At 35.7% G+C, this 25,791-nt stretch overlaps 1 protein-coding gene across 11 annotated transcripts in view; it reads left to right on the top strand.

Annotated features, from left to right (window-relative positions):
* The window catches only part of NFIB (nuclear factor I B), a 227,494-nt gene that overhangs the window by 192,840 nt on the left and 8,863 nt on the right, over nucleotides 1-25,791 (top strand). For 3 of the 11 annotated variants that reach the window (XM_059656647.1, XM_059656642.1, XM_059656643.1), the window contains exons 10-11: nucleotides 2,280-2,362; nucleotides 13,169-13,257. The exons of 2 other annotated variants lie outside the window; for them this stretch is intronic. In XM_059656647.1, the coding sequence (XP_059512630.1) occupies nucleotides 2,280-2,362; nucleotides 13,169-13,257 (172 nt within the window). Of the gene's footprint in view, nucleotides 1-2,279; nucleotides 2,363-13,154; nucleotides 13,258-25,791 lie in introns of those variants that run through there. 6 more of the 11 variants (XM_059656644.1, XM_059656648.1, XM_059656653.1 and 3 more) reach the window with 4 other exon arrangements.

Here is a 25,791-nt window from a genome sequence, read left to right on the forward strand (position 1 = left end):
ACTCAGAGCTTCTTACCTAGAACAAGAAAATGCCCATTTTCTTGTTCTAGTTGGCTCTGGAAATTCCTGTGTGAAATTACAGAGCCAACTAGAGGCACCACTGGCTCTTTCTTCTTCTGCCACTGGAAAATCTTTTCTTTTTTTAATGGTTTCTGAAACCTAGGAAGGAACATACAAGAAAATTGGACAGTACTTTGAGTCTCCAGTGAATTCAGCATTTCTTCCTCAAAATTCATGAGGCCCCAGAAACTAATAAGTCCATATAGGCTTGTAATTCTCATCAATAATAATTAAATGCTTAGTAATTGGTTTGTTGGTAGAGAATCCTCCACTAGTGAACACTTTCCTGAATGTACAGATGGAGAGACCCAGTCAAGGAAGGCTCAATATTATTTTATTCTGAAGGTTAGCTGTGTATATTACAGTCACTAGAATAATTCATCCAGATTTTAAAAGTGGATGTTTTGGCCTCTTTGAACAAACAGGCCAGAAATTTAAATAAACAAATATGGAAAACAAATATTTTTGTAAACGCATTTGGAAGAATATCACAGGATATAAATAATCAAACTAAGTCCCAGAAACTTCTGGTACCTACTCGTACCAGAAGCAGGTATTATTAATATTATTGATATTAATAGATGAGATTCCAGGAACAACCAGACCCAAATGATTACAGCTCACTTATGGGAGTACAGTCAGCCTGTTTGTTAATTGATTGTTCTTATACTCACATATAGGTTGATCAAAAAAAAAGATCTGATTTGACTAATAAAAGTACAAACTAATCAAAAGATGGCTCCACCAGTCTATTTTCCACTCTTGCATTAAAGAAGTAGAGTGTGATATTTTTCTTTCCTAGAAATAAATTGTATCTCCAGCTTCCCAGGCACCACTGACCCTGAGAAATTGGTCATTGAATTGATAAGTCAGTCCAGTTAAAGATAACACAGAGGCCAAGGAGACTTAATTCTCATGGCTGGAAAGAACACAGAGCACAGGCTGGTGAGGCACGGCTGACCCACTGTGCGTCAATCCAGAGACCTGGATACTCACTAGGGGCCACTGGCTTCATATGGCTGCCCTTACATGGCCCATTATCCAGGAATAATTAAAAGGTGAATTGTGGGCATCTTCACTATTCAAAGAGTTGACCTAAAGTGCCTCAATCGATCAAATTCTGCAGTCCTTCTAATGAATATGACAGAATGAAATATATTGGTGGGTTTTTATAAGCCATGTAAAAAGGAATGTCTGGATTCCTCATGAATCTGATGGTTTTTAAACCAAACATCTTAGTTTTTTTTTAACCTATAAATGTAACATAAATGGTGAAAATTTGGTTGTTCTTCTGTTCAACCTGACAGGGAGCAATGGGATTGCTGGAGATACATTAGTTCTTTCCTTGTGTAAAAGAAACAAAAATATTTAGGAATAGGCAGATTTTTTTCCCGGGACAATTCACTCTATACCAAATAGCACCTGTACAAAGAGAACTGCAAGGCGAGACCTTTAATTTAAGGAGTATCCGCCATATGTATTTATTATTTGGTGGCCATGTACTGACAGATTGCCAACTCCAGTCACAAGAAACAGGTTTTTTGTGCTTATGGAAAATAGAGAATTAAAAAAAAAACCCCACATTTCTGTCAAACTTAAGATCATTTTCACATTAAATGACATACTGAGCTAATTCATTCTGTATGATATAATAAAAGTAAGCTTCTCCTTCACATTAGTAATGTTAGATTTTCTTTTGAGTGAGACTTTTAAGCAAGACGTTTTTCATCCTGTATCATGAGCACATCTACTTACATCCAATCATTAAAAGCTCTCACTCATCCCTGACAGATTTTCAGTCTTCTTTTTACACTTACAACCAGCGAGCAGCATCGATCATTCCATTATTAGACAATGAATACCTGGTGAAAAGGTCCACCTAGGCAAAGAGCCCTCTCTTTAGCCAGTCTTCGGGTCTCTCACAAGACTAGATGGAGCACCTAAATGTGAGATGCCCATGCCAGATGATGGGATACAATTCACTAGGTAGATTTTGGGGCAAGGGATAAAGTAATTGCTTGAGGTCAACTACCATCTCTTTTACATCACTCAGTGTTCACTCAGAAAAAAGAGAAGAGAAATAGAGACACCTTTTTTTATTTTTATTTATTTATTTTTTTGGTTGCAAGTCCCACTTCTCTGGGTTTCTTGTACATGGACAGGGTGTTCATTCTGATAGTTCACAATTTTTATCTTTGTTTTTGTTCTTCCTTAATCAGCCTACACAGCCTCAGGCACATCTCAAGCCAATCGATATGTGGGACTAAGCCCAAGAGACCCATCCTTCCTACATCAGCAACAGGTGGGCAAGTTTCACCCAGGTGTGACGGTGTAGCCATGCTTTCGCATTGGTGCTTCTCTCCATGCTCTCTCAGATCTGGACTCAGAACGGGGCTCACGGGGCTTCTGAGGAAGAACTTGATCATTTCACTTTCCAAATTATTTTCTCATTTATCCTTTGTTTCTTGCCTCTCTGAACAGGGTTTCTCAAATTGGCTCAAGACCCTTTTCATCCCTGTAGGAATAACAGCATTTCAGCCAAATAGTAGTTTTCTTAGTCTTATTGGCTGTTGCGAAGGTACTAGCCTGTAGTCTCCAAAGATAAAATTTAAAAGCTGATTCAAAAGCTAATTAGAGTAGGAGCAGTCCACAATTTGTGTTTTCGAGCTCTTTCATATTTTCCAGATGTTTTACCCCTCATTTTGGTATTTTAGTCCAAGAAGATGAGTTATGAAGCTAAAATCTCAGGCGACACATCATTCCTATTTTAATAGGTTTAAATTGGTTTACTGATTTCAGATGTGATAAAACACTTTTTTTGGTTCTGTTTTCTTACACCATTTATGTTTCAAGTAGCATTTTAAATTTCACATCTCATTAATGCTGTAAATTTAATGCAAATGAAGTGTTTACCCAGACTGTGAAAATATACAGCCAGGATTAATGGTGGCTTATAAACAAATTAGCCACAGTCAAAAGCATGGACCATACCCACACAGACATCCCACAATTCTAGTTACAGGATAACGGAAATAATTCTATCCACTTCAGAATTTAAATATGTTTTATGATGCATATGTTTGCTGCGCTCAAGTTTTTGATAGCAGAGCAGTTTGAAATTAACCGTGTACAAAATATTACGTAGGATAAAGTGGGCTATAATGAATAAGCTGGTACTTACTAACCTGATCTTCATCGATAAGTTGTATGTGCATACGTGTGAGTTTTTACATATATAGGAAGCCTGCACAGAAACTCATTCCGGTTCCTTTGATCTAGACCTGTCCACCTAGCTTCTGCTTATTGTGCCTGACTGAACTTTGCTTCTGTGGCATTCCCGAGACCTGCCCAGTTGCAGACTAAGGTGCCAGACTGCATATTAAAGGTCACCCCATGCAGAGTTCAGAGAAAATCATAAAGATGATAGCTTATTTAAGATACTTGACGTTTTTCCAGGTTTTAAAAAAAGCAAAACAAAACAAAACAAAAGAGTGAGGACTAACTGAAAACATCTGTACGCAGTTATGAAAATACCAAGTAATAATTAGTGGTTTTGCCAGCCATTGGCTTTTCAACATAATTCTCTGGAATGCTGCTTTTTTTCACCTCCAAATTGCTGTAATATGAAATGTGTTTTAATTACTATAATATGGTTCTATTTGACAAATGTATATGTTCATTGTGTTTTTTAAAAAAAATGCAGAATTTATAGGTTTAAAAACTTGTTCTTTAAAAAATCATTCCACATATTTTCAGAAATATTTTTGTCATGGGATTTGCATTATTCTTTATGACACATCTCTAATTTCCAGTTAATTTTTAATTCATAGAAATGAGCCTCCATTATTTAAACCTTTGGCCCTAAACACATTTAGAATATTATAATCAATTCCATGTACTTAGAAACAATCTTCCCTTCCCCCTGCCCTAACCTATGGAAGTTTTAATTCTTTTATCATTTATGACTAACATTGGAGCCTCATGTAATTATGATCAAAAGTTCATTATATATAAGTTACATATCCTTTCACATATACAAGGATAAATCAAGAATACTTAGCAAGCATCATGAAAACATGAGTCTTAATGTAGAGCACATATGAGTTCCAGAACTTTTTTCATCAAAGACCACCAACTTGTTATTTAAGTGGGAGTGTCAAGTAAGACCCCTTACAATATAAGTATGATTTGTTTGATCAACTGTGGTTGATATTTATGGAACATTTAATGTGTTGATCCTTGGAAGAAAAAACTATATAAGCTTCAATTATAAGCTAAAACTATAATGTTCAATTTTATATACCATGCAGACAGATAATTTGTTCTCTATTTATTTACTTATTTATTTATTTTTAAAACTTTCTTTTTAAAAAATATATTTTATTGATTTTTTACAGAGAGGAAGGGAGAGGGATAGAGAGTCAGAAACATCGATGAGAGAGAAACATCGATCAGCTGCCTCCTGCACACTCCCCCCTGGGGATGTGCCCGCAACCAAGGTACATGCCCTTGACCGGAATCAAACCCAGGACCCTTGAGTCTGCAGGCTGACGCTCTATCCACTGAGCCAAACCAGTCAGGGCTGTTCTCTATTTATTGAAAGAGCTAGGGCTTTTTTAATTGACGAAGCCCAATATACCAAATTCATATGAGCTACAATTTTGAGGCATGAAGAAAATGGATGTATATGCCTATCATACTATACATGCATATTATTAAATGAAGGCTCCAGTTAAAAAGCTTATTGTTTTTATCCTTTCAAATTTGAAAAGAATCATAGAGATGAAGTTTTATGTTTACTATCCAGGAACAAGAGAGACAAAAATAGTCTAAATGACTTCAGTAGAGTAAAGGTTATTCTTTTCTACAGCAGAAATGAGATTGATTTACTGTGTCCTTTCATTGCTTTACAAAGATTTAAAAGAGACCACTCTTCTAGCAGCAGGTTCTAAATGCATTTGGTTTAAAGTACTCAATGATGAATGAAAAGGAAAATCAAGGGGTACATGAAATAAAGGTAATCAATCATTTTATATTAGCTAAGAGAAATTCAAAATTAGAAAGGCAATGGTTTTAGTCTGAGAGGGCTCTTTTAAACATTCCCCATAGCCTTTAGTATACATGACCTCTTCAAAATAAATATTGTCACCAGGTACATTCTTCAGTTCATTGGCAGCTGCTTTATAAAGATTTATCCTTTTAGATTATGAAAAGTATTGATGTGCATTGTCGAGTGCTATTTTTTCTCAGAAAATAACTTGAATATTCCCTACATAAATTAGAGCTAACAATAAATTTTAAATTGCTGAATAATTTTGACTATCATAAATAATATTTCCACAAAAATGACACTGACACAGAGCTTTCAGTGTAGTCATTGAATATTGGCATTCTTAAATTGAGATGGAAAAATATGAAAATGAACCACCTATTCCACTTATAAGAGTAATACATTCATCTTTGGGAATCTGAATACTAAAAGTATATGCTTTTATGCCCATTAACTTGGCACACAAGCAGCTGTTATTAGGAATTATACATCTTTGTGTTCCTTTTGATAATGGTCATTACTGATTAACAGTGGTTGCTAACGGCCTTGAAAAACTAGTGGTTTTTTTTTCCTGACTCAGGAATTTCACCAATCACTGTACATGTGATATTTCATTTGAACCTAAAAAATAAGTCACATAATCATGAAGAATATTTCAAAAGAGATTAATGGAAGCAAGTTCATAATTTGACAAAACAATAATTTGACAAAATAATTTGACATAATTTTAGAAAACAATGCTAGTTGGTCATAATAATCAGCTCATGCCAGCTGACCAGGGCTTTAACATTTTCCGTTATCTCTAAACACAATTTTGAGTGTCGGTCCAGGTCTGGAACTAGACTGTCTTTAGCGTGATTGGCTTAGTTCATGCATTCCCTGTTGGCATGCGGGAAATTAAATTCAGGACTTCAATTGGAGCTTCATTCTTCCTTAACTTTTCTATTGGAAGGTGATGTGGTGGCTTAAAAAACTCATGGGTCCTGTTTTAGCAAACTGAACTCTTTAGTCTCTGCTGAGAAATCTCTTTTATGATTTGGAACTTTTTCAGGCATGTCAAGGCCTCCTCCCTGACATAACTTCATAGGAGCTCAGTAGGATGCAGCGCTTCCTTTCCTCCTACGTTTCACGCACGCACTGTGAACATTCATTGTGACAGGCAACAAAGGAACTCCATTTCCCAAGCTCTGTCTCTGAGAAAAGGGGAACGATATAGCCGAGGGATGGAGGTTGCATAGAAAATACAGCAATTATTTTATAATCCAGTCTAACACTTTTAGCATAAGTGGCAAATATGAGACAACTTCCTTGACTTAGCACCAACTCCTTATCTGGTCAACCTTGTAAAGAATTTGCTAACTTGCCAGATCTCTTTCTTGGCTGCCCGAGAGTTTGGTAATATAAGAGGGTCTAATTAACCTGATTATCCACAGTATATTTAAGTATAAGGCCTTAATAAAAATATAAATGATTGCTATGATTCATCAATATGACATATAAAAAAAACACACCTTATTGCAAGTTGGATATACAAGTTTGTGGCTAAGAAGCTTCTTGTTGGGAAGTAAAAGATTACTATTTGAACCAGCTATGGAAGTGCATGTTAACATCTTTGATACAGAGGTATCCATGGGGGGTTCCTTTTGCCTTCCCTAAGTTACACATCAAAATCAAGTAAACTCTACTTTATAAGGCTTATTTCATAATCTCACAATTATAAGCTCCTGACTCTAGACCAGCCGTGGGCAAACTACGGCCCGCCGGCCGGATCCGGCCTGTTTGAAATGAATAAAACTAAAAAAAAAAAAAAGGCCGTACCCTTTTATGTAATGATGTTTACTTTGAATTTATATTAGTTCACACAAACACTCCATCCATGCTTTTTTTCCGGCCCTCCGGTCCAGTTTAAGAACCCATTGTGGCCCTCGAGTCAAAAAGTTTGCCCACCCCTGCTCTAGACACTACTTCTTATTAGAGCTGATAACTCGGGCCTTTGCATTCCTGATCACAATTGCATGGATTTCAGTGGTGCCTGAGCTCCAGCATTTACATCTCTTGCATGACTATATAATGCTATTATTCCCATTTCAATTACTGGGCTACCTTATATCAAAATATTTTGAACAGTTTTCTTGATATAATTTTGAAACTAGAATTTGAAAGTACTTTTTGTTCCCCTGAAAATTTCTATTACACCAAGTGGTCCTTTAAATAACTTGCCTCTGTAGGATTTTTTAAAAAATTAATATATCAGTTAATATACTAGGTAGAATATAATATTTGTCCTGGCAAATGAAGTGGCAAAGCCAAAGTTAGGTACATGAAAACCACTGAAAGGTAGTTTGGTTATTTTTATGAGAGACAAGCAATTGAAAGGACGCAAGTGGACTATCAACAAACTTTTCAATAAAGTCAGGAAGCAGGCTATCAACACTCGGGCTGTTCTTATTGTGTCTGTTATCATAATTGACAGCTTGACGCAAAACCCTATCATATGACTTCTGGGTAGGTATGTAAATGGATAAGAGGTCACTTTTCACATATGCTGGCTGGGAAGGAAATACATTTAAAGGAAGTTTCAGTCAAAATAATGGCTAGTTATTTGGCTAGTTCTTAAATTAAAAAAAAAAAACAACCTTCAATGGTCTGTCTTTTATCATTCATTCATTTATTTAGTAACTTACTTTCCTGGTTATCAAAGGCTAATATCTCGATAAACTATTCTAATGTAAACATAAAATTGTATTCCCTGAAACCTTACATTTCAGTCCACAAAATTACCAGGAAAAAGTGACCTTCCTTTCTGAAAATATTAACCTTAAAAGAGCTAAGTTGAATCAGGGGAGTAGAGGAAATTCTGAAGATTATAATTATAGACATTGTAGTTTTAAGCATCCTTGGGCTGCACATGAAGTATATAGTAGGAAAAGAACTATGACAGGCAAACTGGTGTCCTGGGTGAGAACCAGAGACTAGGGTTCAAGGGATTGGTCCAGAGGAGAACAAGGAATGTCTAACCTTAGACAAATCCTTAAACTTTGCTGTCTTGTATCCTTATTGTGAAAAGGAAAATGAAGAAGTTGAACTACCCAATCTGTAAGTTCCCTTGAAATCTTAAACATTACAAGTTAAAATACCTTCCATCTAAAAATGAAGCCTTTTACTTTCTAATCCTTATGATTTATGGCCAGTAATGTTTATTTAGTTCATGGACTATACAGACCCATTTAACTTAATTCCACCATGCTCATGAAATTAAACATCAAGAAGCATGGGTTTCAGAAATTGACATTAGAAGTAACTTTAATAATTTTATTAACCAATGTCACACCAATAAGTTCAATAAAAAAAGAGAGTAACTTAAGGAACCAGGATAACCTTGAATATCTTATTTTTTTAAAAAAATAAGTGTTGCCCAGCCGGTGTTGCTCAGTGGTTGAGCGTTGACCTATGAACCATGAGTTCACAGTTTAATTCCTTGCCAGGGCACGTGCCCGGGTTTCAGGCTTGATCCCCAGTAGGGGGCAGCCAACCAATGATTCTCATCATTGATGTTTCTATCTCTCTCCCTTTCCCTTCCTTTCTGAAATCAATAAAAATATATTTTAAAAAGTAAGTGTTATGTGTCCCATATATAACTAATTTCATTCTGACCATTTTGCTTGTTTAGTAATCCTACAGCCTATTAATTCAGAGACCTTTTTTTTGCTCTGTAGCAGGAAATTCATAATAGTAATAAAATAAAAGTCTACTAGTCTAAGAGTTAAGAGGAAATATTGGAGTATTAATCTTTTAAAGTGCCCCCAAAAGCACCTTTCCTCCCCCAGAAAAAAATCTGTTTCCTTGAGGCTCTTTGGAGAAATGAAGAAACCTAAGAGACCATAAAACACACCTTTTAAGATATTCCCTTGAGGTCACTGTAAACTTAAAAAAAAAAAGTGAAAAGGTAAATTTGCCTGTGTTGATTATGCTGTTTACAGTTTAATGGTTTATTAGTTCAACTGAGAGCTGTTGTCACCAAGAGGGACTGTTGGTACATCAGACTGTTTGCTGAGTCTAGCGAAGGAGAAGGTTTTGCTTACCTTCTTTCTTTTGTTCCCAAAGCTAATGGCTAAGCATTTAACAAAAGCCCTAGTTCAAAACAATAGAAGTCCTCATTTAAGAAACCAATTTTTACTTGAAATCCAAGCAATATTGATTCTTCGTGGCTATAATCTAACTGCATATCTGATAGTCGTGTAGAAAAAGATAATGGCCCGAATCTTAGGTGATTCCCTTGATGCGGTTTTTAAAGGGAAACTCCAGGGACCCCATCCTTGTTTTTCTGAAACAATCTCATTGGAGTTGGGAGTGGGGAGAGGAGCAAGGTTCTCATTGCAGAGACTATGGAGTCCGTCCTGGGAACACATGCAGGGGAACCTTTCCCTTCCCTTCTCTCTTGGTATCTGGGCTACTCCAACCTCACCCTTTGACTCAGGGCCTTTCCACGGAGAACCTTCCTCCTGATTTCACCTTTGGTTTGCTTTTGGAATTCCGGGCATAAGTTGTTTTACTATAAAATTGACCTTAATTTTTTAAACAATGTAATTTCATACTAGTAGGCATGCACAAAGTAAAGAATTAAAATATCTGTATGAGTGGACAGACATTTCTGCAAGGATATACCTATGGTGAGGTGTGTCAAAGGGTCTATATTGTTACAAAAATAAGAATTACTATCCCCCACACATCCAAACACAAAACTTTAACAGAGTGATTTTTTAAATATATTTTTATTGATTTCAGAGAGGAAAGAAGAGAGAGAAAGAGATAGAAACATCCATGATGAGAGAGAATCATGGATTGGCTGCCTCCTGCCAAGTCCCCCACTGGGGATCAAGCCCACAACCCAGGCATGTGCCCTTTACCGAAATTGAACCTGGGCCCTCTCAGTTCGCAGACTGACACTCTATCCACTGAGCCAAACCGGCTAGGGCTAACAGAGTAAATTTTTAAACTAATGTGTACCTGGTGCTTTAAGTTTTATTACTAGTGGGTGGGGGAGAGTTATTTCTTATGTTTTTGAGGGAAAATACTTGAAAAAATTAAGAGTGTTATTGAATCTTATATATCACCCAAAATTTTAAGTTTTAAAATGTAATTAAAATGAGTTGATAGCTAAACTATATAACACTGACTCTCACAAGATAGAAACTGAGGAATCACCATACCAATATCAAATAACATCACCTATTTTCTTAAACTTATTTAAAGCCTAATATAAAATCCTTTTTTGTTAGGAATACTGAAGTATACTAATACCAAGATTATTTTACATGTCACAATAAGATGCTTAGACACACTTACTAACACAGTATTAACATTTTATCACCTACAATTTATTCAGAATTTGCTGAGTCAGTACTATCTTGGTCAAACTAGATTTGTAGGAATTGATTTTATTAGGAATTAGTGTCATGGAAATCTTCAGTGAAGAGGTGGTTTTTATTTTAATTATTTGTTTCTCCTACCCATGCAATCACCTTCAAATTTTCACTTTATCAGGAGGTTTACTAATTCAGAGATACTTTATGCAAAATTAATTAATAATTAATACTTTTTTAAAAAGCTTGGAGAGGCTCCTATTCAAGCAACCTGATATAAATAAGTTTTAACATATAATCACGTATAAATATGCCTCCTCAGAAATTTTTTGAAAATGTTGGCAATGCTAGCCCATAAACTCAATAGCTAAATAAATTTACAGTGTATTTCACATTTTCAATAACTGAAAGGAAATTAATTCAATACTAATGAATATCCTGCCAGTTTCTTCATCATTTAAATTGTTGTTAAATCTAATTGTGACCATTTTGCATATACTTAAGTATATTCTTTATTTGGGAGAAAATACTTCTATCGCATGTGTCTGAAATATGGATGAAAATGACTAGCTGCGGATCAGGTTTAACTGTTTGAGAGTATCTGGAAAGAAAAGTCCAGACATACATAGACTTTAAGTTTTCCTCACATGGCCAAAGATAGCCCACTTGACATTTTTGGGGGATGGTAAACAAATAAAGAAAAAGTTAGCAAGATGAACAACAAAATACTAACAGTTTATATATCCATCCTTCCAAGGAAACATATTATGCCTGCAGGTATCTGTGGGACTGCAAGCCAATAAGTGAGTGGTGTTTAGTTTCTCTTGGCTTTGAGAAACTGTCTTCTGAAAACTACTTCAGTGTAACCTGGGAACCCACAGACACTAACCTGAAGTTAATAATTAGCAAAATTCTCATGGGCTATGACTACATATACCCGCCCCTTATTGGGAATATTGAGTGGCCTCCAAACTAGGACTTCCATTGACAAGAGCAGAATCAGTAAGCGGTCCCTTTGGTAATCGTTATACAGAATCAAAGTGTCTTGAACAGTTTTAGATTATTTTCATAGTACCGGCTTAAAAATGTGTATTTCGAAATAGACACCTGGTTTACTGTTACTGCAGAAAAAACAATTTCAGATTGCCCCATCGCATTGCATTTGTAATTAGATGATCCAATTTGAGAACTTTTTAAAAAATCTTGCCATATTAAAGTTTGTCTTCTGTTTGATTTAAAACTAATCAAGTCTACATTTTCTCCTCTATGCAAGTATTATGATCCATTTTTAGAATACCTTTATTCTATTTTACCTTCTCCACTGACTTTTGGCTTCTTTATGGCATATATCCTGAGCAGAATGTACATAACTACCAATTTATTCATCTGTCTACCTATTTATCATCTACAATAGTGGATTTTTTCTTCAGTTCTTTAAATTTCCAAGTTACTTTACCTGAAATATCAATATAATTAAAACACATGTTTTAGAAATATTAGGTGGTGTTTTGGAGCTTCATTGATCTGTAGAAAAATGAGCAAAAGTGATTACTTTTAAAAGCCAAAAATCGCTTTTACTTAGTGTATGTAGAAACTCCAGAGCATAACAAGAAAAAGAAAGCTTCTTAATAGCCATTTTATTTTTGCCATAACCCTATCAGAAAGGATTAAAATACTTTATCATAAGTTCAAAGGCACTCTGGCTCCAATCAGCATCTTTCAGAAATTCTCACTGAGAAACAGCAAGCAAGGTTTGGTGGATGGCTGTAAGTCATCTTTTCAATGCAAGATGCCATTAATTCACAGCATAGCTATCTAAGGATTAAACACCATGATTTTCTAGTGTTTTTCCCCCCAAAGCCAGATAAGTTTACCTTTTTAAGCATAAAAATAAGCAATATATCTTTTCAATAAATCTGCTAGCACTGTAGGGCAGCTGTTACCCAAAACAGAGCTGGATAGGGTTACTTGAACACTCTCGGAAGGGCAGCGCTGATGATTCGGAGATCTGGGAAGAATTTATTTCAGCTTGTATTCAGTGCATTCCTCACTCCATTCAGATGTGGTAAAGTCTTTTAAATGCCATTACTGTGAGTTTAAAATAAAAGCAGAAATTCTTATCAACTCTTTCTAAACAATGCCACTTTGAATAAAGCACAATTAGCAAACATCTAAAACTGAATACCTGGACACTTCTAAACACAAGTCAGGGACAATGTTGAAAAGGTGGGGCCTTTTCTCCTCTAAACTGCATGTCTTTCATGTTTTGCAAATTGCATGCTTAAAGTTATTCCTTTACTCAGTGCGGATTACTGGTGTGTTGCATTTTTTTTTTAAAAAGCTTTTTTTAATTTTCTTTCTAAAATATATCTCTCTATTGAACATTAACGTTTGCTTTTATTGCAGCTCAATTTGTACTCTAATAATGGCTAATTGTTATGTACTAAGCACTTGTTTCTCTTGTATGCTTTAATTAATAGAGAAGCATATTGCAATAGCTTTTTCTAAAAAAACAGTCTAGGAATTTTGCTTTGCAGAGTAAGGTTTTCTTTTGCTTTTTTTTTTTTCCTTTAAGTTGCCTCTTGGGAAAGTAAGGTTAATGCCATGTACAGTACTCGTTTGCATGTGTTCATTTAAATACTAAAAACTGTAGTACTGCTCCATCCATATCTGACTGCTAGGTTTCAATTGACAGCTGAGGATTTGTGACTGGACCATGAATCAAAACGGCAGGCATTTATACCCCAGTACCAGTGAGGATACATTGGGAATTACTTGGCAAAGGTAACATTTTAATTATTTCCAACCCTACACTTACACTTTAAAAATTACATGAGCTGTAGTGTTTGTTTTTAACTAGCTTTATAGAAAATATATGTTAAAAGTTTAGTTGTCTCGGCTATACCATCCCTCTTTCCCTCCCCTCCCCCTTTATTTCTTATGTAAATGCAAATTTCAATTAATTTGGGATTATAGTATATGCTAATTAATTATTGGGATTTCTGAGTGCTATGGAATGTTTTCAACAATTTATAATATTTTTCTTGAAGGAGGGGGTGGATTTTACACTTCGATTTTAGGACCTGAAATATGAAATGGGTTTTAGGGAAGAATTTTTTTAACTATTGGGTTTTCACATAGTAGATTTTTCTCATTTCAGCTCTTTCCTGGATTGCTAACTTTATTATTCATTTATTCCCCTATCAGAGAGGACAGCTAGAAGAAAAAAAAATTAATTAGTTGATTTACTGTTATTAGCAGCACTTATAAATTTAAAAGTGGGAAGATTGTTGGAATTAATTCTAAAGAAGGAATTTGGTGTAAATAAAGTTTTAACTTTTGTTTGTACATTGATGTGAGCCATTGAGAATTGACTTTATTTCGCTGACTGGAAAAATAATTCTAAAAGTTCATTTTCAAAACAGGTTTTCATGTTCTCTCATGTATTGGTTTTAGAAAATAAGTAGTGCATGTCAGCTTCTTATGTATTATTTTAATAAAGAACAATTTTGTCAACTTGACAAATTAAATAATTAAAATTCATACTATATTCATAAGTAGCAAGAGATAAAAATTTACAGAAGAGAGCGAGGTAATCCCATAAGGAGTTCACCAAAAGTAGAGCCAACGTAATTTTCCAGCCCTGCTGTGGTTATAATCATCTCCTTACTGAACGTGCCTCTGTTAAAAGTACATACTTGGGTATCAGCTGTCAGTGGCTCACACATCTCCATACTGCTTGGTAGAAACTGCTAAAGAGTAGAGTTTAAAAGAATTAAGTTAATAAAATGTTCACTTATACTCAGGTGAAAACTAAGAAAATTAGTTGGACTCTGTTTTAAAAACTCAGTTTTTTATTAACACACTACTTAAAATGAATACATATAACTTTTCCTTTTCTGAAAGATTGATATAACTGCTACTTTAAAATATATACATTTTTCCATATCTTGTTTTTTCCCAAGGAACTTACATAATTCCCTGAGTTGAAAAAAAAATACAATATATGCTTATAAGAAAGAAGATAAGCTTAATGAAAGCATCTACTTAAAGTCTTAATAATTAATAATCTTAATTAAATCTAATGAATATGTCTTATTTACATAGTCTTAAGTATTTTTAATTTAATTGGATATGATAACACTGTGTTTGGACTTAGTTTTTCTTAAATAACTTCTTTATATTCCATGATCGGTCTGTTAGCAAATTAGCCCACGTATGCACACAAGTCTTATAGTTGACAAGAATTGCAAGTTAGATGAAGTGTGCTTGTGTTTTTAAATTGTGACTATAGCTGTGTAACTTTCAAATCTGTGGATTACTGATTGGCATTTACTTGTGTAAAATAGGATAGCACCTTTAAAGTACATGAAAGTCAAATCAAGGTGTAAATTATTGGAAATTTAAAACATAACTGCGCCTAGTATCTAGTAATTTCTCAAAGAAAAAGTTGATATCCCAAAAAAGGGAAAGGTGAGTGGACAATGAGTCACCACAGAATACATGTTTTGGAATGAACTAATAAGATGACTAAACTCAGTTCTTAGGAGGACATTATTGATGTTACAAATCTCCGTCTTGGTGAAAAATTGATGTGGTAATCAGTTTCAAGTGATAATAAGTCAGAAAAAAAAATCAGAATTCACTTAGTTAAAATGTCTCCCCGTCTCAAAATAGTGATTTTTTAAATTAGTAGATAATTAAATATAAACAGACTTAATGCTTCAAAAAGCTTTAAAGATGCAGCTTTTGGGTTGCTTCTCCTCTTTTTATCATGATTCAGAAGGCACAAAATTGATAAAGACAGGTGTCACATTCATACTTTCAACAGGTATTGGCTGAATCTCTGTGGTGGGCTGACCCAAATGCTATGGGTGATGCAGATGCTCACTGTTCTTAAAATCTAAGTGTCATACATACAATTCAGAATAGAGGTACTCAAATGAAACAACAATTTTCTTTGCTTTGGTATAGTATGAAAAAATAGACACAAGTAGAGTCCATATTTGATAATACAAATTGGGCATGCCTGTGGCACAACATATTCATAATTTGTTTATGGTTTATAGTTTGTGCCCTGTGGTTATTAATGAAACTTAATGTGTGTGTGTATGTGAGTGTGTGTGTGTGTGTGTGTGTGTGTGTGTGTGTGTGTGTGTTTTCCTGGAAAGGATGCTAGGAAAGAAATCATAAGTATCTGTAACATTACTACTTTTAATGCAGATACCAAACATCTAAAATCGTCAGGGCCCTGTTACAACTTTAAAATTATCTGAATAAACTGAAAATATATGGGAAATATATAGGGTGTCCCTAAAAATGTATACACACTTTACAGCTGATAGCTCAATTGATGTTTCTTTCTTTTCAGATTTAAACCATTGTAATTAATAATTATTCAGTGTGTATACATTTTGGGGGGCACCCACTAGATCTGTTCAACCAGAGAATTAAATCATTTGCCTTTGTCATAACGGAATAAAGAAAATATCAGGTTACTTTTGTGGTGGTTTTTATTTTTAACAAAAGGTGATCCCTCAAGACTTTGTAGGAGAAACGCCAAATAAGGTGCCTTGGGTTTTTCTTTGTGTTTTGGCTTCACTTTGTTTAATTTTGTTTTGATTGCTTGTTGCCATTGATTTCCTCTTCCAATCACTAGCTGTGGTTGCCCCTGTTCTGCTTTGTACCAGTCCCCCTGTAGGGGTGTTTCCACGTCATCTGCAGCTCCTTTTGTGGGACTGGAAATGGCAGTGCCGAGGGAGCTGAGCAAATATAATCAAAGCTGGAAGCTTTCATCCTCCTCCTTCCTGGCTCCCTCCCACTTCCCCCCTCATCTACATCACGGTCCCCCCCCCCCCCGGCCCACCCACCAATATATGAACATTCCTTGAGGAAGCAAAGCATAATTTTTGGGGGAAAGTTTTCACAAAGTTTTACTAGGTTGCAACCCTGAAGGTGTTTTGTTGTTTTGACCTTAGAATTTTGTGAGTGTGTGTGTATGTGTGTGTGTATGTTGCTTGCACCTGTGTGAATTTTTCTGTCTAACCCAAAGGTCAGGTTTCACAGTTAACCCAGAGTGCAATCTATGGGCCAAAAGCTCACTTCTGCTTGAATCATGAGGGCTTAGGCAGGGAATAGGTGATGAGTTGCATCTGTCATTCATAAGGGTACTGTTGTGTCTGTGCTTTGTCCTCCAATGTGGATAAATTAGATTGTTGCATATGTGAGTTATGTGGGTATAAACAAATACAGCAGTTAACTCCCTAACTGGCTTTCCTTCTTGAAACTGTAGCCAGAACATAGCTTGTACTATGGAATATAAAAGAGCAATATAATTGAATGAAAAAGAAAGCTGAAGGACAATCCAAGAATAATATAAACATACGTTATTTTAAAACATTGGAGGGAGTGCTTTATGCAAAAGAGAAACTAGATTTATTGTTTCATTCCCTCTGCTCCCCCTTCGCCCCTTTCAGGAAAAGGCAAAGCCACAAGTGAGTGGCTGTATGTGTCTGATTGCTTGTATAAACATCGAAGAGGCCTTCAGATGGCTAAAATAAACACGCGCGTGTTACTGAAGGATATGTTTACACAAACCATTTGCTCAGCCTCCGAAATAATGAATAAATGAAGATTTTACTGAAATAATTGGAAGGATTTTTGTGTTTCTGTTGATGCCATAATTGAATGGCACCAAAGAGACTTTTATCAGCTATTTTACATGTTACATGTGTTAGCAGTTCCTTTCTATGAGTTGAATACTTCATTCTGTAGTTACTTTACACATGTTTTTGTAAGAAATTGTCGTTTATTACTGCAATTCTAGAGAGTTGCTTGATTTCCCAAGAGAAATTTAGCAGCCAGTAAAGATTATTTGGGCCTGCTTGGTCAGGAGAGGGAAGGCAAAAAAGGAAGGAGTAATGGCATTCATTTCATACGTATAGCCCTATTTACATAGCACTGTCCTGAACCTTGCTGTGTCTTGGTAAAATATACATTCTCCATGACTTAAGAATGAATATTTAAACAAAATCATCTTCAATATAGGTTTGCAAACCATATGTTTGTATATAGATGTGTATGTGTGTATGCATGTGTGTATATGGTCTATGTGTATACATGCGTGCACACACACATTACATATGCATGCATGTATATATATGTGCATACACATATGCATGTGGTACTGTCTGGTAAGAGCAGTATGTGACCTATCCATAGGTAGTAGTAAGAGTTAACTTTTATTTCGACATGACACTTAGACCATCCCTAGGAATTTACTAGTTAGCATTTCCTGCTTTCAGTTTGTTATCTTGACACATAACTACAATACAACAGCTGGGTTGTTCCTGGGGTTCCTGGGGGGGAGCTTTATTCTCAGAGTGCTGAGTTTCCTTTTCAGCTGTCAGCTCTAAAGTGCGTTCAAAATGCTCAACTTTTTACGCACCATTCTGGGCCCCTAGCACCACTCTGGGACCATGATAGAAATGCTGATCAGGTAGATGAACTGAAGAATCTCTGGTTCAAGGAAGGGAATTGCAGAAGGCAAAATTGCACATGGCCATTGTGTGGTAACCAGGCTGCTCTGCTCCCTGGTGACGCTCTTTAGATTTGAATAATTGATTTAAAAGAATTACTCCTTTCTCATCAAAGTTATTTTCACCTGTTATGAAATAAAAAATGTTACCATTCTTTAAAATGATCTTTTATGGTGTTCACCCCTATGCAATATCTGTGTTCTGGCTGTTGAAAAACACATTGGGATTTGTTGTAGTTTTGCCTAACTTTCTCCATTTATACAGAGAGACTTGCACAACACAACGTTTCCTTTTTATCTAGGAAACTCTTCAGAACACTTCCTAAGAAATTAATTGTATTCCAGCCAGACTTGCATGCTGCCATCCCACAGGAAATGGGTCAGCAATCCATTAAGATGCCATTAGATAATCTAATTTGGAACTTAATCTCTAAATTAACCATGCTCCATACTTGAAGCATACTTGAGAGAAAGAAAAAAAGTTTACGTTTGAATCGATAGGGGAGCCGAAGCGTGAAGAAGGCTGTTTGTTTTTTCTGTGGCTGTGGTCACGTCTCAAGCCGTCTGGTAACCAGGAGAAACCAGACATGATGTAATTCCAGATTGAACTTGAACTTCAGGGACTTAGGCTAGGGGAACAATGGACCATAGGAATCAATAATGTCCATTTTCCACATGATTATGTTTGGAGCTGTAAGTTAACCTTTACGGGAGAAGCCCCAGGATCTTCAGTGTGATCCAAATGCGATGAGCCAGAGACAAGATGTTAGAGGAGAGAAAACAACTTTCGCCGCGATGTTTTCTGAGCAGCGCTGCAGATTCCAGCAGGATTAGAAAAGTTCCCGCTCTCTGTAAACCGGTGGCCTGTTCAGAGCACTCTTTGTTCGCTTAGGTAGGACAAACTTAATCTTACGTTTCCTGTCAGATGATTTTTGGCAGCGCGACGGGATAGGGAGGAGCGAGATTCAGAAAACTCCCCAATGTAAACCGTGCTGATTAACCCTTTGCCATGAAAGGAGTATAGTCAACACGCACTTTATTTGAAGAGGCTTGAGGTGAAGTGCTGTATTTACATCTGGATTCCGGCTCCGAGAAATCAGCCTCACACCGGCGCAATATGTAGTTGTGAACTTACCTTTTCTGATCGTCCTGTTTGCTGGTGCTGTGAGTAGGTATACAGTGCATTTTTAGTCTTGTTTACGGAAGTCATAAAGCATAGGAGGAGATAATCATAATAACAAATGACCAAAGGAAAGAAGAAAAGGCAGAGCCTCCTTACGGTTAAGAAATTGAAGAACACGCATTTTGAATAATCAGAAATTGTAGAAAACCACAGTTATTTCCTCCTTTGTTTGCTTTTCGTTTTGTGGGAAAACAGACTTTTCTTGCCCATGTGAACAGAGTAGCAGGCATAATTCAAAAAAGCATGCTTAGCTCCTTGATCAATTGTGATTTTATACTTCAAGTAAGTTCTTTATGAGACAAAAAGTTCTTTCATTTAGAGGCGAAATTGTGCAAACAACACTGATTTTAGCTTTTAAGTGAAAAACATTTGGGCAAGAATCGCTTTTTGCTTTTCTATAAAACAACATTTCTCCTAGTATTTCCTGGGTGAGTTTCTCTAGTGAAAGGCACTGTTAGGGAGTATGTTTTTGTAGAGAATGTGGTCTGCTGTTGAGGACTCACATGTGCTAATGAGGGAGCTGTAGCGCTGGTGACAATGGCACTGAGAAGGAGCCCAGTCTGAGAGACAGGAACGAAGACCAGAGGGGGACAGAATCCACAGGCAGCGTTCTCCGCTGTGGGCAGGAGATCGAATAATTCCCAGGAGCCTGACAATTCTATATTTTTAATTGTCTGAAACCTCCCACAGCTGCAGAAGTTGCTGTGTGTGTGTGTGTGTGTGTGTGTGTGTGTGTGTGTGTGTGTACTGTCATTTATTTTCAATTAGTCATCTTCCTGATGATTCTCTTTCATTTTCAGTTCTGAAACATGAAAAACAGCAAGCATCATTTTTTATTTATTTTTTATTTTTTTTACAAATCTGCTTACTTTGGCCTATTTAGGGGAAGGGTATTTTTCGTACTTCCGTGTAAAGTAAACATTTTCAGGAAATAAGTCTTTATTACTTTTAAGTCTATAGATTGCCTTGTTGAACGATCTTCAGGGATTTTGTAAGAGCTTTTTACTAAAAGAGGGCAGTCATTGCAATGAGCACATGAAACTCTTAGCTGTCGTGTCCCATACGTAAGGCTCTTCTTGCCCCGTGCTCTTCATTAGATAAAATATTCCACGGGCACAGGCCATTATTTTACTTAGAAGATGCTAGTACTCACACATGGTAAAGTTAACATTCAAATCCAGTGTTTCCCCTTCCCCCAACCAAACAAAACACGTCCGAAACATTTGAATATAAATTAATGAGCTTTGACAACTTACCGTTTGGATATGTTATTTCAAAAGCATTGTTCCCCAAGGAGGAGCAATAAAGAAGGCTATTTACCTACTTAGTTAAGAAACAAATACGTTTCTCTTTCATTACTATGAAATGCTATTGCTTGCAGTTAGAATAATTCCTGGAGCCACCTGCAGTTTATGCTGTTTGGTGTTTCCCAGAGAGCCCACAAGAGTACTTTGCAGATCAGGTAAGAGCTGGCCGGGGAGCTTTCCCATACAGATTATTACAAATAGTAATAATCATTAGAAATCATCTCGCATGCAAAGAGGCTCGTTCAGATGGCCATAATGAGCTTTAAAAATGGGGGAAATACATCGAAGAAATCCAAGACCTGTGTAAAGCACTTTGTATAATCTTACTACGAGACTAGTCTCATCAAAGTGTCTCTCAACAAGCAAATTATTGACATGCAGTCACATCTGTACACACATATGCAATGGCAAATATTGCACTTGGCTGAAAAGAATCTGGAATTGGATAATATACAGTTATTTGTGTTGAAGTTTGAAGTCAACAGTTATACTTTCGAGGGAATTGCAGTGTATCTAAGTGATGTGGACCATAATTTATAGAATCTCATATATAATCCAGGGATAATAGAAATTCTTGTCCAGTGATAAAAGTAAAGTATGTTTCACGAAAGAGATAAAGTGTAGTACACTGGGTAAGAATATAGATCCTCGAACCACACTGCTCGAGTTCAAATCCTGGGTTTTACTGTTTACTAGCAGTACTAGCTTCAATGGCCTCATCTGTAAAATCTGAAAAATAGCAGTTCTTTTCTCATAGGTTTGTTTTGAAGATTGAAAGTTTTAAAGTAGGTGAAGCAGTGTTTAGCGCTGTTATTTAACACACACTATAAATGCTGTAGCAACTAGTGTATGAAATATCACTTTCTCTGTTCTTATACATTAATGAATTATTAATCTACTTAAATATAGAAAAATATTTCTTAAATAAATGGGTACTTAAATACTACCCATCTATTTCTTCCACTGGTCTGAGTGAGCATTTTTTCATAAGACGCTGTCTGCAGCCTTTTTGTTATATTGAAATCAGCAGCCAGTCCAAATGTACACTTATACAACCCAGGAATGCATGGTTTCTAACTTAATTCATACTTAATTAACCTGCCTTTATTTTTTTGCAGGCAGATACTAGCTACTAATAGGGAACAGCGTTTATTGTTCATTTTGGGAGTGATACAAATATCTGTGAGTTAATATTATAGTAATACAATTAGTAGTATTTAGCCAAGGAAGTAAAACTTTTTCCTTCTTGGGAATATTTGAAACAGGTGCAAATGAATTAAAGACAAACCCTTCTTTAAAATGATGGCATTTATTTTATTTATTATCCATGCTTTCTGGGCCATTGTTTATTCTTATTGCTATTTATATAAGTAATGTGGCTACTGATACAATTGAGTAATGTATGAATAGATATAATTACTTGTGCTTCATTCCTATAATATTTTTGTGAGCTTCTTGAAAGAATACTTTCTGTCTTCACAGTAAATATGGTAATATCATGATTAAATAAGTGTATAAAACTTGAGTGAGTGATGTTTATTACTGAAAAGTATTAGTATACAAGGTACTTTGACATTTTATACAATGATTTTTAAATTTATCTTCATTGTTGAAAGTATTACAGATGTTCCCTTCTTCCCATTGATCCCCTCCACCACCCCCATTCACCCCCCTCCAGGCCTTCACCACACTATTGTCTGTGTCTGTGGGTTATGCATATATGCATATAAATTCTTTGTTTAATCTCTCCCTACCCACCTCAGACTTCCCTCTGAGATTTTGCCCAACCTATTATCAGACAAACTCAGAGTAGTAAATGAAATTTTGCCATTCATGAAATAGCTCTTATTGTTTTTAATCATCTAAGACTAATAGTTAAAGTGAAGCTTTTGACTTTGGTTTCTTACTCAACCAACAACTTCATGTAATTATATTTGGCATCCCATGGTTCTTGGGTGGTTACTGAGCTAAATGTTTAGGGCCCAATCCTTTTTGGCCATAATTTTTAAAATCACAACCACCAAATGTTGATGAGCTCAGAGCAATTTTTCTCCTTTTTTCTTTGAAAGTATAGAATCTATTTACTCCTTGTAGATGTGAAGACCAACTATTTTATCCAATTTACCCAGGATACAAAATATATAAATAGCGTATCATTTTCAAAAGGAAGAAGTGGGTGTCTTCTTCCCCCTTAATCCTCATGATTGGGTCATTCTAAGACAGTGGTTCTCAACCTTCCTAACGTCGCGACCCTTAAATACAGTTCCTCATGTTGTGGTGACCCCCAACCATGAAATTATTTTTGTTGCTACTTCATAACTGTAATTTTGCTACTGTTATGAATCGTAATGTAAATATCTGATATGCAGGATGTATTTTCATTGTTACAAATTGAACCTATTTAAAGCAGTGATTAATCACAAAAACAGTATGTGATTATATATTCAATATGTGTTTTCCCATGGTCTTAGGCGACCCCTGTGAAAGGGTCCTTCGACCCCCAAAGGGGTCGCGACCCACAGGTTGAGAACCGCTGCTCTAATAGAACCTCAACTATTTGTTTTCAGAGGAGACAGATGCATCACATTTCAGTGTTGCTTTATCCCCGGACCTACCAAGTATTCTATATACAAGTCTGTTGTAACACTAGCTGGGTTATGATCCAGCTGTGTGGACCATGGGAAATTCCCTGTCTCTTGAGGTAAATTCCCGTTGTCTTCAGAAAATTATGTTCAAATGTTCTTTCTAATGGTAGGTCAATTTCTGACTTCCACGGAAGTCAGACACAACTGATTCATATCTGAGGTCTAGGTGGGTAAATTTGGGCAAGTTACTTAAGCTCTTTAAGTCTCCGTTTTCTCATCTGTGAAATGGGGCTGATGATGGCACATTCAAGAGTTCATTGAGAGAATTAAGTAACATAGCATATGTGAAATACTGAAGATGGCATCTTGCTCGTAATAGGCCCGCAGCATGGTTATTTTCTGGAAGTTTATCTCTTTGTACTAATTAATTTTATCCATCTGAACCAGACAGAAGTCTACATTTCTTTCCAACTCAACTGTCCTGTCTTCCTGTCTCCTTTTAGTTGCTCCTCAAATGACATTATTTGGTGGTTTTCTTCACCAAAGAAATGGCATAGAGTTTGTTTCTCTTGAAGAGTGATGCCTAGAAGAAACACAGTGTTTTAGAGGTAGTCTGATCAGTATAAACTGAAGCAGGACCATCAACTAACATTAATGCATCTTAAGGTCAAAATAATTTGTTTGCTTGTTTCTTCCCTTTCTGGGATAGCCACATCACACGTTTGATCAGAAGAATGTAAAAATATTATCCATGATGTCAAACATGTCTCTTTCTTTCTTTCTTCCTTCCTTCCTTCCTTCCTTCCTTCCTTCCTTCCTTCCTTCCTTCCTTCCTTCCTTCCTTCCTCCCTCCCTCCCTCCCTCCCTCCCTCCCTCCCTCCCTTCCTTCCTTCCTTCCTTCCTTCCTTCCTTCCTTCCTTCCTTCCTTCCTTCCTTCTTTCCTTCCTTCCTCCCTTCCCTTCCCTTCCCTTCCCTTCCCTTCCCTTCCCTTCCCTTCCCTTCCCTTCCCTTCCCTTCCCTTCCCTTCCCCTCCCTTCTCTTCTCTTCTCTTCTCTTCTCTTCTCTTCTTTCTTTTTTTTTCTTTTGAAATTTTCTACATATAGAGTAGAAGTCATTGAAGTCATTCGGGTGAATTCTGCTTTGTGTTAAGGCACTATCACAATCTTTGCTTCTTTTTGTACCTGATTTTTCTCAAAGTCCTTATTTTTTTTAATGGCATGGTCTTTATTTTCTAAAGATGTGCTTTTAACTTTCAGTCATGCTCATCTTCTGTTTGCCAAAAAAAAAAAAAAAAAATGGTGATCTGGCAATGGAAATGTAATTTAAACAAAGTAAATGCATGACTTGTCTAAATATATGCCTGAAGATATACTTATTGCTGAAGTAGTTTAATTTGACCTTGAATATTTTGAAATCTTTTAATTAAATTTTCATGTCTCTTAGTAGACAGAGACACAGGTTATGGAATATTGAATTCCATTCTGAATTAAAATTATTAAAATTATTAAGCATTTTATATATAACAAGTTCCTATATGTAGATAAATATGAATATGTGTGTTTATTTTATCCATACTGGTGATCATTGGCATTTATTTACATAGAAAGAGTTAGATATGTAAAAAAATCACTCTTTTATTTTTTACCTGAAGAACTATACAATTTGAGGCATTCTCTTTTCAAAATTAAATGATCTAGGATATTTTGTCAGAACTTTTTTCTTTACATTATTATTATCATTAAATACATCTTACTGGAGTTTTTCAATGGGAATACCAAAAAGCTCTAAAAATGTCTGTGCCTTATAGTTCTGAACTTAGCTTACAAATTGGCATTAAGAGACTTGTAAAATTCATATATGGGGTCTGCGTAGTGTTAATCTTTAAATTTTATTCCCCCCCAAAGGTTCATAAACAGTATTGATTGCACACTTCAATTTTGACATGGTCATCATGTAGGATGGAGGTTTGAAAGGTTTAAATAAACATCTAAATTGAATTTGTTAGATATTTCACAACAAGAATCCTGTTAGTCACTAGCATCACTTTATTTTTATTGAGACTTTTCCAAAGAACAATAATATGTGTCTCTTCTAAAGAACTGAATCAAAAGGCTGTTGCATAGTTTACCCTGATATCTTGTCTTTCCTGCCATTAGTAGGTAGACTTCTCCATTTAAGGAGTCACATCTATTCTCAATATTTAATATTTTATTTTTCTAAAGTAGCAATCTCTATATAGAGCCCATATAATTTGGGACTCTTATTGATGAGCCTGTTGCTGACATTGTCTGTTACTGTCAATGATTATCAATTGGAGCTAGTCTATTTTGTTTTTCATACACACTTCCTATTTCAGGTTAAAAAATAATGGATGTCCATTTTTGTAATTTATTATTTGTTAAGAAATGATTAACATCAACTATGGCTAGACTCTGTCAGGATTGATAAGACAAGGTCATTTTCTTTACAGAACTTACCTTTCAGTCAATAAGATTATCATAGATACCGATTATGATTATATGGAGTAATATATGCTGTAATAGTACTGTGTAGTGAAGTGTGGTGGAAGTACAATTAAGGAGAAAACAAGTTCTATGGTTTGTCATGTAACATTCTTCCTAATCAGTAGTGCAAAACAGAAATAATTGTTGAAGATGTGTGTGGGAAAAAAAGGAATATGTGAAAACAATTAAATCTCTTAGAAAA

The sequence above is a fragment of the Myotis daubentonii genome, chromosome 11 (genome assembly GCF_963259705.1).
Source record: "Myotis daubentonii chromosome 11, mMyoDau2.1, whole genome shotgun sequence".
Classification (NCBI taxonomy): Eukaryota; Metazoa; Chordata; class Mammalia; order Chiroptera; family Vespertilionidae; genus Myotis; species Myotis daubentonii.